The 14,648-nt window shown below is 40.0% G+C and overlaps 1 protein-coding gene across 5 annotated transcripts in view; it reads right to left on the bottom strand.

The window, feature by feature from the left end:
• Positions 1-520: 520 nt before the first annotated feature.
• LYN (LYN proto-oncogene, Src family tyrosine kinase) overlaps positions 521-14,648 on the bottom strand; it is a 49,313-nt gene continuing 35,185 nt past the window's right edge. For all 5 annotated transcript variants that reach the window (XM_053986366.1, XM_053986350.1, XM_053986359.1 and 2 more), the window contains 3 exons: positions 8,756-8,909; positions 7,254-7,385; positions 521-2,165 (listed from right to left, as the gene is read on the bottom strand). In XM_053986366.1, coding sequence (XP_053842341.1) covers positions 1,963-2,165; positions 7,254-7,385; positions 8,756-8,909 — 489 coding nt within the window. In that variant the 3' untranslated portion in view covers positions 521-1,962. The remainder of the gene's footprint in view (positions 2,166-7,253; positions 7,386-8,755; positions 8,910-14,648) is intronic.

The following is a 14,648-nucleotide window of genomic DNA, read 5'->3' as shown; positions in this document are numbered from 1 at the left end:
TGTAACACTAACTATAACCTCCTCCTCCCTGAGAAACTGTTCTTTCTATGTTCCCTCTTACTTCCCAGAGCTCTTTGGTTGGCTACAGGAAATGGTTTGAAAGGCAAAGTTACATTATCTTGAGCTTTTTTTCTGACCTTTCTTCTTTTTTTTTTTTTTTTCAGCCTTAAAATAAAATGAAGCCTGTAGTGAACTACTGGCCAGTACTGAACTGTTAATGTTTTCCCAAAAGTTGCTAAAGCACAGTGTAGCTATTATGTTAAAGGCTTTTGGGAAGCTGTTTGCAAGAACAGCTGAGGATTGGTCCTTCTCTTCATGCCCTCCAGGATCATAAGAAACCACAAGAAGGATGCAAAAATGGTGGGTTTTGTCCTTTTCAGTTTCTCAAAGGTGTAAGGAAAGCAGAGTCCATTAATCTTGGTAGTGGTGATAATCGGAGATTCCCCTGTTCCACATGAAGCTATCACGGAATGGAACATTGGCTGTTTGTTTTATCTCAAATTACTACCACACTACTAGCTTCAGATTAAGTGTTTATTAAAATTAAAAATCACCATACAATAGAAACTATTTACATATTTAACTGATAGTCTGTTTAAACTGCACAGTTTGACTGAAGGAAGCCACTGGAAAAGAAAAGCCATGAATACTTCTGCTGCTGAGCTTCAACTGCAGGCACACTGAAGCTTTCTCAGAAAGGTTTTAAGCTTCTGCAAAGTACCATTTGCCTAAATAATTGGGCTGGAGGATGGCAAGGATGTGTACTGGGTTTCAGTTGTAAGAACCAGTGTCACTTTGAAAAAGAAGTAATCTATGCTGTGCTGTGGTTACATTGCAAGTGCACTAGCTCATCTGTTTGGGCAAGTAATTTGATAGAAGAATTCAATGTAAAGAGCACAGCAACTTGCATTCACTTTGAGAATTAGATTTGTAATACTAAGCAACAAATGACAGTGTCACTGCAATGTAACTTGATACATTATTGCATGTTTTCACAAATTGTTTTTGACAGTGCTAGAGCTAGTTTTAGCTTCCAAACAGATTTAAGGTTAGTTGATTAAAGCAGCAGAAATATAAGGTATATTCTTGAATAACCACAGAGGATTAAAAATGAAGATTAAAATATTTTCACTGGTAATATTTTCAGCAACTGCATTGAAAGTATTAACTTCCTTCAAAATCCTGTGCTTTTCCATGGACTTCAGATGATGACTTCGGCCTTATGGGAAGCTGAAGCTTGAACACAGAGTGAGGTGTGCTGCCACATCTGCAGCCATGTGTGCTCATCTTGCACTTCTGCATCTGATGGTTTTGTAATGCTTTGAAAATGATTTTAAATTTAGGGTTTTGCAGCAGTAAATCAGAACTTTTTTCAGTGTAAAGAATTACATACATAACTCTTCATCAAAGGAAAGCTTGACCCTGTTTAGAAAGTCTTACATGAGGTGACAATATGCCTAACACTAATGTGAAATAACAAGGATATAAAAATAATTTTTGCAATATGCTGTATTTCAAAAAAGATGACTTAAGAACATCACCATGTCTTAAATCTGTAAGTTCTCCTTTGTGACTTTTTGTTTTGAAAACAGCTGTTCATGCATCCTCTCAACCCTTTAATCAAGGTCTCCTTGTAATATATTGCATGACTTAGATCCTAAGAAGGTCTTGTCAAGCTGTACCAGGGGATGATTGCTTTCCTTCCTTCTCCCTCCCCACCCCAAAAAGCCTGTTTGCTTTGGGGTGTTTTTACAGATGCAAAACACAGCGCCTTTAAGGAGAACTTGAAGCTTTAGAGGAACTGTTTTTACCAAATAAAAACATTATTTCTCTGCAGAATTATTCTTTCAGCTTCCACACTCAGTTAAGACATCTGAATGCATGAAGTAACTGGTTTGAGCAGTCTGTTCTAAAGACAGTCTGTGCCAATGATCTATGGCAATAGAAAAAGTGTTCTTTGTTCTATGGCTGTTGTTGATACTGCCCTTCTGTTGCTGTGTAGAAGTCATCAAGCACACTCTGTAGGTAATCAAAGGTTGGCCTCTCTTCTGCTTTGTCTTTCCAGCACGTTTTCATGATATCATAAAGCTCAGCTGGGCAGGTTTCCATGCGTGGCATTCGGTACCCACGCTGAAGAGCAACCATCACATCAGAATTGCTCATACCTGCAATAAAAAACAAAGAAAGATTTGATGAAATTATCTCCATTCTCCATTAGAGAAATTTTTTTTTTCTTTTTTTTTTTACTTCACTCTAAAGATATTCGCTCACTAGTATAATACTTTTGCTACTTATTAAAGGTGGCTCCTAGCATAAGTTCAATAAACAAGATTGAGGTGTGCACCAGCAATGAGCAACTTGGTCTGTAAATCCTGGTGGGAACATTTCCATTTCTTCAGCTGAGCATCACAACTTCTTTAGTGCCAAGTCTAACAAGACTGTGGGAAAAATCCGAATTCTTGTCTCCAGAGCCATCTCTGTTCCGTTCTTCTGACCAGTGCTGTCCCCATTTATTTTGCTTCCTGTGGTGGTGTGATTCCCAGCAAAAGCCTGCCCTGGCACCAGCCTTCATCTCTAGCTGCAGTGCTGCTGTTCTGCTTGCTGGAGACCTATCCATCCTGAGATTGAGAGCAGCCTCCCTGTTTAACCACACTGCCAATCAGCCTGCCCAAAACTTTCAGGATTTCTTCTACATCAGCTTTTGTGTAAATGCTGCTGATTGCAAGATACTGGACAGTCACTTATAAAATCATTACTTGTAATAGGCAATTTCCCCTCTGGTCCTATTCCTGTCATGCAAAACCATCTTGCCAGCTATGCCGAGCTTTGCTTTTTTTCCCTGTTATGGTTTTCTTTCAGAGGATAAGAACTGTAAGTACCAGCAGTGCATCCTGCATCTCACATGCCAGCTAATGTCACATGAGAGTCCTACTCTAGGCTCCACCCTTCTCCCCCTTTTTTTACTTCCTGTCACCCCTCCCCACTTTATCAAACCTTTGAGAAATTGGTTCACAGAACAATTTCAACACCTACTCTCAGAAGGTCAGCTATGCTAGGGCCAGCTTTTGCTATTTTAGGCTCACCACTTCCTACTCAGAAAACCTGCCTTGTCCCTTCCTTTGCAAATCTAATCATCCCAGTGGTTGCATTACCTTCTCTGGCACAGACTCTTTTCTGCACTCAGTGACTACTGTTTGTTCTGGTGGCTGGGCATGCAGGAAGCACCTGTGATTCAGCCTAGAGATTCACACTCACCAGAGAAAGCTTTTCCCTTTTGAGAAGGGTATCCCAGAGCTCTCAGCCACTCCTCTGGCTAAATGCTCCACGTGGTGCACGTGGTCCACGTTCTGCCCAAGACTACAGTTTCTCCAGGTTTTCTCAGGCCATTCAGCCTCTGGTCAGGTCCATGCAGGAGAGTCTCCTGCACACACCAGCTCCCCAGAGGTGCAGGGAGAGCAGCTCTGCTTGGCTGAGAGGAGGGAGGATGGGTCCTGCTCTGAGCAAGGTCAAGAGTGGAGATGCAGATGTGGTGCTCCCCTGAATCCTTGGTGCAGCTCTGTTGCTGCACACTCTGCAGACCTTTGTATGTATGATCTGACTGCTATGGCTGTGGGTTGAGCCACTTGGCAAGTAAGGACACATTTGAATTTAAACCAAATGACAACTTTATCCAGCATAACTACTTGGATTATTCAAGATGACCATAGTTCATATAGTTGACTTCAGCTCAAGCTTGCTGGCTTCAAGCTTTTCCAAAAATACCCTCAGCCATGTAATCTGAGTCTGGATCAAAGTGCTTACTTTGGGCACATCTTTTGTATTTTCAGTTCCTCTTTGGAAGGAGAAGGGAAGTTTTCCTGAACTAATACTGTCCATGTGCAGAAAAGAAGTATTTCAAAGGAAGGGAAGGGCATGTTGTCACAGAATAAGGAATTACTGCTATATAGAGACAAATTAAATACAGGAAGAAAGTCAATAAAGCATTTTATAGAGAACAGTGATTGGACCTCAAGAAATGGATTGTATATAATATATACAGTAAAACAGTTATTCCTACCATACAAAATCGTAGTTAACCGTGCTGCTATGTGAAGACTGCTGCTACCGGGCTTTTGTGCAGAATGGAGATGATTTTTTGGGTTTAAGCACTTCATAGGACTGTGCTTAGATCTGTTGTCTGCAGGACCGATTGTCACATTGTGAATGCTAAGGACAAAGCCTGTGTTTTAGCTACCTTGCAGGAAAACTATCTGTTTAATGCATTTGAGTTCAGAAGCAAAAAATGAAAAGACTTTTATCAGTATCCCATAGTAAATATGTCATGTACATACTTCCATGTGTTTGGGGTTTTATTTAAAACAGAAATGGTTACACACAGTCCAAACAGTGTTCTTAAAATAACTACTTGTTTAACTTTGCTTTTTTAAAATTGTTTCAACTTTTTTCTTTTAGTAGCTAAAGAATTACCTGTCTTACCATATCTACATCCTAATCAGTAACAGAAATGTATTGCACATATGTATTTATCACACTTACACCCTCTTGAATGCTAAAGTTTTGGTACATGCCCATTAATTTATGCTGTGGTACCTGTTAGGTTTCACAAAGACATATTTCTTGTCATTAGGGCCTGGGAAATGATGTGAACAGAGTGGTATGGAGGAAGGATCCCACTGTACAGAAAGGGTCATGCCTTGTGAAGAATAGCAGGCATAACTGGGATGCAATTATGGATGTTGCCAGTATTGACATACTATGTAATCACCCAGAAATTAGGTTTTAACTACCAATTCAACTTATGTGCCCAGAGAATCAGAACTTGGTTTATATTTCAGAGGTAGTTCCTGAAACTCTAGTTCCCCTAATGGCTTTGAGTTTCTCAGGAGGAGAAACAGCTGCTGGAATTTACAATTTACGAACAAAGATCACAAAAGCTCCAAGTTTCTTGGCTAGAAATGCTTCCTACCCAGTTGAGTACAGGTATTAGCTATTTGCCAATGTCAATGCCAACTGTTTCATATGCAGCTATATGCTGAATACTCTGGTTGCTAGAGCTGGTTAATAACTGAAAATATTATTTTGAATATATTATTTATTCCCACTAGAAGTGAAAAATCAATTTACTGTTTCTGCCAGTGGCTACTGGTTACAGCCTATCACCAGGTTACTATTGCCATGCTGGGGAAATTTGCCCAAATCTGTCACATCTCTTGTGTAAAGTAGATTGGTCACCCATGTATTTTGCTGTGATTCTGATGCTCAGAATCAACTTTCAGTCTAACAGGCTATTTCAATTTATACTTCTATTTAAAATAGATATATATCTCTCATCCATTTTAATGCAAGCAATACCTGCAAATATCAAAATAAAATAGCTGCAATATTAAAATCTTCTAATATGCAGCCAAGAGCCTTCCATATGTACCTGCCTGTTGATAAATGAATCCACCGTGCACGGAGTATTTATGGTGCTCATAAAAGTGCTCCCACATTTAAAAAAATATTGCCCAGACTTCCCCTAGAAGAGAGATTTTCCCGCAGCAGTGCAGCAGTACCACGTCTGCTGTACAGATTGACTTTGTTCTTAGAATAAAACCATGATATGGCTTATGAAGGTAAAGAGAGAGCAGATTTAGCTGCAGAATTAAGTGTTGGATGGAATTTTGTATTTTGTAGTGCTGGTTTCCAGGTGACCTTGTAGGTTTGCTCTGAGAAGGACCATTTTCTAAGCAGAAATTCTTCAGAAATAATCTTGTGAGCCCAGCTCAATGCAGGAGCTGTCTGTACACACAGGCAAGTGCTAATGAGGAAAAAAAGGTATCTTGACTGTGGGACGAGCCATGCATTTCTTGGCTGCACACATCTCCCTTCTGATCCTTCCCTGGGACATGAGCACTGTTTAAGAAGAGCTTTGGGAGGATCTGCTGTGCTGTCAAGTATTTCATAACCTTTACCTACAAACTGACCCAGAGCACCCAGCTGTGCAAGCAACCCTATCACCTCATGAAGTTTAAAAGGTAGTCTTGAGCTTAAGTGCTTTCCTGGCCTAGAACTGTGCCATGAGAATGTCTGGTTTGGCTCCACCTCTTGTATGGAAAGTCACTAGGTTCTTCCATAGCAGTGTAAAGTGGGCTGCCACCACCCCCTTCCCACTGCCCGAGTCTTATGGGATTTCCCACCTGCCTATTTCCAGAGGTGTTCAGCCTACTGTCTTTTCAGGGATTGGGAATGCCTCTTGACTGTCTCTGGCAGTTCAGGATGCAGAATTCCAGCTGCTCATAAAGTGGTGAAAATGTTTTCACTGTTTAAACAGCAAGAGCTGCTGCACTGGAGGCACTGGGAAAGCTTTGCTTGGATGAAATATCTGGTCTCCCTTTCCTGTCAGGATCCCAAGGTTCTTCTCAGAAGTTACTCTGCCTGTGAGATGTGCAGTGCAGGTGAAGATGGCTGTACTTTCCCCATTTGCCCACAAGAGAAGGGAATTTAGGGCAATTTCCCTTAACCTCAGTAAGCTTAAATGAATGCGATCCATTGCCCAGAATTAATCATCTATGCCTGAGTTGGAACAATTTTATGTGCATAAAAAAACCCTTCATACAAGGTGTCTTTGTGTGCTGGAAACATTAATATATATTTTGTTTAACAATGAAAAATGAAACATGAAGCACATGACCATCTCACAGCTACCCAATGCAGCTCCATTTGATGTGCACACCTCCTGACTGTATGGAACAACAAACAGTAAACTCTCCTAGTGGTACATCAACACTGCTTTAGGGTCTGCTTTCATATTTATTTAGACTAGCTAGCACTGACAAATTATTACAGCCTATTTGCTTGTGAAAACTTGCTTTCTTAGTATCTTCACATATTATGTTATTAAAATCCCCAGCAGCCTACAGAGCACTGTTAGAACTTGCAGCACTGCATCCTCGCCATGGGACTGTGCTTCTGTCCACAAAACAGGGATGTCATAAATGCAGGATCTGCATTTGCTGCAGTTGGAACACCTTTAGAACATACAAAAATGACTATATACCCATGGTGCCATTAGTCTATTTGCTACAATTTTGCCCTGGAGAGGCATGTGCCTTAAACATACAGTGACTAAGTTTTCAAAGCAGTAAGATTACCTGTAAGACATTTTTCCAATCATCAGTGTCACTACTGTCAGATGCCAACTCTTTCCCTGAATATTTTCTTTGCCTTTTAGCACCAAAGTATAAATGCAGAGTAAAACCACAGGCCCATACCTGGATAAGGAATCTTTCCATATGTAACAATTTCATACAGGAGAATCCCAAATGACCACACATCAGATTTAATAGTGAAAGATCCATAGTTAATTGCCTCTGGTGCTGTCCATTTAATAGGGAATTTTGCACCTAAAAAAAAATACAGTCTCAAATAGCCGCTTTAATCCATTTCACATTCAGCCATAGATGCAAAAGCAGTAGCAAGACATACCTTAAAAAGTCATATCTTAAATTACTGTCTTTCATATTGAACTAACAAATTCCAGAATTTGCCATATAAAAGCAAACTTCAGTTAAACAAAAACATTCAGGCAGCCTTTTTTTGGGAATACTACATTAATTCATTTGACAATGAGGAGTAATACAAGCAGAGGCTCTCTAAGCCCTTTTTAGCCTGCTCTAACATTCTGGCTACCAGGTGAGCTAGGAAACTTTTCTGATAGCAGAAAACACATCAAAGAAACTTGACATAGAAAATTTATAACCTGAGAAGTTAATTTAATCAATATACAATGTCCAGAGCTAGCTAAAACCCACAGATATGGGTCTGTACCTCTGAAAATTGCTTAATCAGACCCTTCCTGCTGATCTATTGAATTGCTATAACTCAGTGCCTGCTGAATAGCTCATCTTCCTTTAATCTCAGCTGTGGTGCATTGTTCTCTTTCTTCATATTTTAGTTCTTCCCCTCTCACCTACGTTACCAGAGTATCCATCCAGACTGTGAAAACCTGAGGCAGTGTCTTTAAAAGGAGAAGGGCAAAGCCAGCCAACAAACCACTCTGGAAAGTTATGCTTAAGCATGGAAGCAAAAATAAAAACTTTTCACTACAACCAACAATGCACTTCTTGAAAGGATCCTTGACAACATTAGCAAAACATCCATGGCAAAACCCAGAAATACACCTTTCATAGCATGTTTTTCCTCTGGCCAGTCCTGGCCCTGTTACCTCCCACCCATGTGCTGAACAGGGACATGACCCAGCCTTCCAGTGTCCCTGCTATGCTGCTGAACCTGCAAATTAATGCTGCAGCTCCTCAAACAGCTTCCAAAGGTAACCGGTTCTGCTAAAGTTTTTGTTGTTACCAGCAACTGCACCTGCTAGGGTTTCTTCCTTTCCCTAAGTGAAAGGAGATCCATGAGGCACTTAAGGATGTTAAGAGAATATAAGATCACAGTTTCTTGGCCTTTAATTCTGTGAGATGGAAGCTGAGACTATGCAATTACTTTTTTCAATTTAGGAAAAATTTGTGTGCAGTTAAATACTGTAGGTTGTCCTTGTCTTTTAAATTTATTTAAAATAAACTTGTCAGAAAGCTTGGGCAGCACAGAAAGGTTATTTGTTTCCTTTACTCATTTTAGAAGTTGTTGGCATTAGAATGCTGCCCCTAGGAAGCTGTTACAGCACTTCCTATCCTTGGTGACCATATTTCTGTTCTATACAGCCTCACTGCCTCCCAGAGGCAGAAGTTTTAAAGACCAAAATAAAAGTACATACCTTCCCTTGCTGTGTATTCATTGTCTTCTATCACTCTTGCTAGTCCAAAATCAGCAATTTTGCACATCAGCAAGTCTGAAACCAGAACATTCGCTGCTCTCAAATCTCGATGGATATAATTTTTTCTCTCTATGTATGCCATCCCTTCTGCAATCTGTAACCAAAAGAACAACTATTTTGATATTTCAATACCATAGAGCTCCATTAGCAGGTCTGATCCTTCTTTCTTCAAAGGTATCAGCAAAGCCACATCCATTTATTCATTATTGGTGTCTTTGGAGAATTTTTTAGATGGAAGCCAGAAAAGGGGGAATTGCCATGGAAAACCTATGCACAGATCCAGTCCTGCAAAACACTGCTTACAGTAGCAGCTCTGAAAGAATTATTTGGGTGAATAACAGCTGGCAGGATTAGAGGCGTATGGAAGACGCCTGAAACAGAATCTTGGATAAAATGTTCCTAAGATTTCTATTAAAATATCCTCTTTCCAAAATTATTAACCAGTTTGTTTTCTAAATACTAAGAAAATAGAAGGAATTAATGACTTAGGATACAGGTGTTCTGATGAAGCAGGTACTGATAAAGCAACAGCACAGAGAAAGTTAAAAAACCCAATAACTTTCTATCTACCCAGTATAAGCCTGGACAATTAGGAAGCAATTACTAAGATAGGGGAAACAACTGAATTTTCTTCTGCAACAACACATACCTGTTCAAACATGAGGAGTTTTTGGCAACTATCCAGCTCTCAGATAGTATCATAAGTAAATATAATCTGCATTTCAGCAGACCAAATTGATTTCCAAACCAAATTAAAGAGAATTAATAACCTCAAAAATATGCAGAGGGGATGATTTTTTTCCAGACTATCTTTTTTTTTTTCTTTTTTTTTTCCTGAAGAACATTTTCCTTTTCAGGGAAAAAAAAATAAAGAAACTGAAATAATAGTTTCTAAACTTAGAGTAATAAAACTGATGTGTAGACTGTATTCTGTCCAAAAGTTTAGAGCGGAGTTAAGAAAAAAAGAAACCCTGTCTTTGGGAGCCATCAGTTTTTATCTTTCTTGTGAGACTGGTGATGGGACATTCCCAGTCAAGGTTCCTCCTGTGCCACAGGTACCTCTCTGGAATGCCTGTGGGGGGTGACAGACCCCTCTTGGCCACATGATTTGGGGAACACCCACGCCCTCAGATCTGCCAGTGGAGCAGCAGTAAAGCAGTGAGGGTCCTTCACCAGTGCCAGTCCCTGGCATCTTCACCTCTCCTCCTGAGGTGCTCCTTTCAGCTGTGCAGTAAAGCAGGCAGAGCAGCTGACCAAACTTGAAGAGAACATGAACATCACTTCTGCTTATTCGTTTTTGAAAAGTCCCCAAGGGGTACTGCCAAGGCACACACTGCCACCTCTTACAACACAAAACGACACAGTCTTTGTTCCCCTTTTTCGGTTTAAGCAATGGAAAAATAGAGCCACTTGCCCTCCCACTTCCTCCACTGCAAACCCCTTGTTACAGTCAGATACATTCTTCAGAGAAGTGTGACACTGCCCTTGTACAGTGCAGGGGGGTTCTCACACTAAACCAAGAAGAAAGTCTGATGAAGAGAACAAGCAACGCCTGCATTTCACATTTTCTAGAAATAAGTAAAACATTTACTAATGAAGGAAGTAGCTACTAGTGAATAATTGCCACAGAGAGTCTTATTAGGGGCTTACAGACACAATGGAAGAGCAGTATATAATTTAGAGTCTGCTCTGCCTCTCTCTGCTCCCCATGCTTTTACATGGGTTTGAGAAGGAAGCAGAGATGAATGGGAAGGTTTTGCTGTAAGATTGATGCTGAGTTTGGACTGGCCAGCATGGCAGATACCCCCAAAATGCAGACAGGTCTGGTAATGCCGCCAAAAATACATCAAACACCACAAAGGAATCAGCTTCCCTCCTTCTTCCCTGCACAGATATAACATCTGGGTGAACTGCTGGATAGGGGATGAAGAATCACTTCACAAAAGAAACATTTGTGATTGTGATATTCAGTTTCCAAGTCCAACAAAGAGAAGCCATTGGAAAGATGATTTTATTTCCTCTTATTTGTGCTAGATTCACTGCTAAATGCAGAAAATTCCAAAGTAGGAAAAAATTAACAGCAAGGAATTTTGAATCAGCGAAGGAGAGGAAACACAGTGACCAAACAACTGAATTCACACATCTGGTCATGTTAAACCTTTGCTTATAGGAAAAGAAGAAAGAAAAAAATTGAGATTTTTTGATTGAGATGGGTGCCAGAGCCCACATGATAACTTCTAATGATTATTGTTGGGTTTTCATTGCTAAATGAAATGTTAATGCTAGAGAAATTCGTATGAACAAAAGAAAATTAAAGCCTTTTTCCCTCTCTTTTAATGATCATTGGTACCTGTCAAGACTGCTCAGCTACACGTAACTATTCGGGTGCAGAATGGGAAAGCTAATTTGGGCTTCAGGAATATGTTTTGTGGCCTTTAAAAGAGAATTCTGCCTACACTGCTCAACTGTTACTGCCAAGAAGAGTGCAGTTCCCAGTCACTTCTAGTGAAGTACTGACACACACTTTTAGAAATACCCAAATTAAATCCTTTCAAAAAAACCCCAAACAAATCTCTACATATTAGGAACTATGCACTCAGGGTAAGAATGAAAAAAAAGTACTCCATGAGACTGTGGAGGTGTTATTGATCTGGACAGGGCTATCTTTGGTCTGGGATCAACCTTTCAATAACTGTACCTTTCAATAATGTCCAGATGCATAATAAAATAAAATATACTTCTTGATCATAGAGTTTTCAAAAAGACAGTTCATCTTCCCATGACTCTTTGCCTATGAAGAGGGTGTAGACCCTTTGTATCTGGCCATTGAAAACTGTTGCAAAAGACACATATCTTCAAATGATACATCAGTGTAATAACCATTTTCAGTTTGCAGCAGTGCTTATCCTAAAGGTGAAGTCAGGAAAGGTTGCAAAATCATATTCCTCTTGCCCCAGTCAAGCAGCTATATAGTTAAAGCAGATTCACAGGGAACAAAAATTATTATAAAAGTAATGTATAATTATGCACTGGAACATTAGAGTGTATCATTAAAAATCAAAGAAGCATGAAAAGGAATACACAGTGGAAATGTCACAATGCCAAATAAAACTTAAAATTAATTGTAATCTAGGGATGACTTTCTACTATGACTTTAAAAAAGAGGGTAGAGAGGGATTAAAACACTGGATCAAAAAACTCTATTAATTTTATTCTAAGTTTACTATTATTTCAATGGCACTATAGCCTTGGAAGACAGAAAGAAGTTGGCAGTCAAGCTGTAGATCATAGAAGAATTAATGAAAGTATCAGCACTGCATGAGAAAGAAGAAATGACTGTTTTTAGGACAAAACTTTGACCCTTTTGAAAGTTATGAGTTTGTTTAGTAAAACCAGGTATAATTTTCCTAAGCACAGCCACTACACTTGTGCATCCTACACAGAAGGCAATGGATTTGCATAAGAAGCAGGAAGAGTTTGCACATACAAAAGGTTTGCGGAATTCGTGTCATATGTTTTCAGCAGATCTAATCAAGCAGGAACAACTATGAATTCAGGAAATGTGAAACAAAGAATTGGAGGCTCTTCTGCTAAATTGCCTCTGAGGCAAGGCAGAAACCAGCTAGTAAAACCCTGAGACTTCCAGTTGCTTTAGGAACTGAAGGAGCCAGGCTAGTGCAGACTTCTATGGGAGATGCCACAGCTCTACTCTGTACTAATGTAGATAGAATGTGCTTGAAGATATGTTTGCAAAACTCAGTATCCCTTAAAACATACTCATTTCAGAGACTTATAACATTCATCTCCAATGGATAAAATTGTCTTTGCCAGGGCATAGCTAACATTAAATTCCCTCAGCCCCTATTTATATGCACTGATTAAAACACAAGAGATACCTTCAGCTCTGTCAGAGAGCAGGTTGCTTTAGAAACTGAGCTGGACCACCTTCCTAGCAAGCATTTTTTCGCCATCTTTTCCACAAATCTAATTTCAGAAATCGTGACCATTAGTACAGAAAGTAAACCACTAAAGCCCAGAACCCACAGCTGCAAGTTAAGGTAGGCACTAGGTGTAAGTGTAACCCAGTAACAGCTATCCCTGCCAAAAATGTCCACCAGCAGGTGTGTTCACCTAACTAGACAGCTAAGTCAGTAGAGCAGAGCAGGAGTGTATTTCATTACTTGCTTGAAAAAATGCTTACTTTAAAAAAGTTGATTATTTCACCCAGAGGAGCAGTCCTCATTTTGCAAAGTCAGAATGTTTCACCTCTTGCAAACACATTTTTTTCAAGACTCTTCAAGGCAAAGGTGTAATGAGCTCAGAGAGTGGAGCACTAAACAACAGCCTGGCAATGCAAACAACCCACAGTGCTCTTCACTTGGAAAATCAGCTTCAGCTGGGGTTTCCTGTACAACTGCCTTCTTTACCCAGCTAATGGTCACAGAGACCACATCCTCCTCTCTCTTTCTCCCATTCCCAATCCCTCCTGTGTCTTGTAACATCACAGATGGATGAGGACAAAAAAAAAGCTAATGCTTAGCTACCATTTCATGCATTTTCAGTGTTCCTGAAAAGCTGGGATAAAGCAAAGTGCTTTGCCAGAATGGTATGATCAGAGAATAATGAAGAGGTCATGTGTGTCCATCAAGGAAAAAAAAAAAAGCCTGATCTCATCTAAGAATAATATCTTCACCTCTTCACCACAAGCTTCCTTCCATGTTAATTTTAAACTCTCCTGAAACATATCTCTCAAAATTTCTTTCCCCTTCACACTGCAGAGAGGTTAACATCATTTCTTGTAAGAATAAATTAGTGTTCCATTTGTACAAACCAGAGTCACGCCAAAAAACTACACACATTTTCTGCTTTCCTTTACGCACAGTCTACATTCAGGAAAAGTGTGATCCACGGGCAACCTTAGCAGAGGTCTGAAAAGATTTTTGTCCATCTTTTGCCCTAAAGACCTATCAATTAATTCAGACTGCCAGAGATAGAGAAGACTGGTGGAACACCTCTGTTGGTCAGAGGGAAATCTCTGTTCTGGAACCACACACAGGCAGCCTGCAAGTCTATTCCACACACTCCTGTTATCACACAGTGGCATTAAGGGCTCTTTACAAATGTGCTCAAAGACCCTACAAATTCTTTCAGTAAGAAAAATCCCAGTATCTCTGTTCCAAAGTTTTGTTTGGGCCTCAGCCAGAAATCCTCAGAGAGGCATTCCTGAACATCCCTTTAGGATGGCTGCAAGCCAGTCTCAGGAATTTCTCTTGATGTGATGGTCTACATCTTATACGACAAGAGGGACTTTTCACATCACCTGCGCAGCACAAGGTCCTGGCCTCTGGGGCCCAGGGCAGGAACTGGCTGTGAGAGGTTGCTGTCAGACCAGGGTGACAAGTGATGCCCATCTGAAGTGACCTTCAAAGCTCTGTGAATGACAATCTCTGACCCTTGTTATCTTCAAGTGATTTACCCAAGTTGTACACAGTGTTGCTCTTTAGTTCATTACCCTTTTCAAACTTAAATTTCTAAAACTGCAGTATAAATTTAAAATGAACACAGCATCCCAAACTTCAATAAAAAGGTCTGCTGTGAAACCACATGTGCTTTTCTCTCCACATCTCAGGTCTGCTTTCACATCAGCACTCACAGATACTCTTTGCTCTCTTGAATTTTACACATTATTTTCAAAGCTACCTCTTTTCTGCCCACTGTTACTCATCTCTTCAGACTGTAACCTGGGGTCCAGCAGTTTTTCCACATCTACAAAGCTTTTATCCCACTAAAAATAAAATCTCAAGGACAAATTGCCCAAAGAGTTCAGAAAATG

The sequence above is a fragment of the Vidua macroura genome, chromosome 1, assembly GCF_024509145.1.
Source record: "Vidua macroura isolate BioBank_ID:100142 chromosome 1, ASM2450914v1, whole genome shotgun sequence".
In the NCBI taxonomy this organism is placed as follows: domain Eukaryota; kingdom Metazoa; phylum Chordata; class Aves; order Passeriformes; family Viduidae; genus Vidua; species Vidua macroura.
This window is presented reverse-complemented; position numbering and strand designations above follow the sequence as displayed.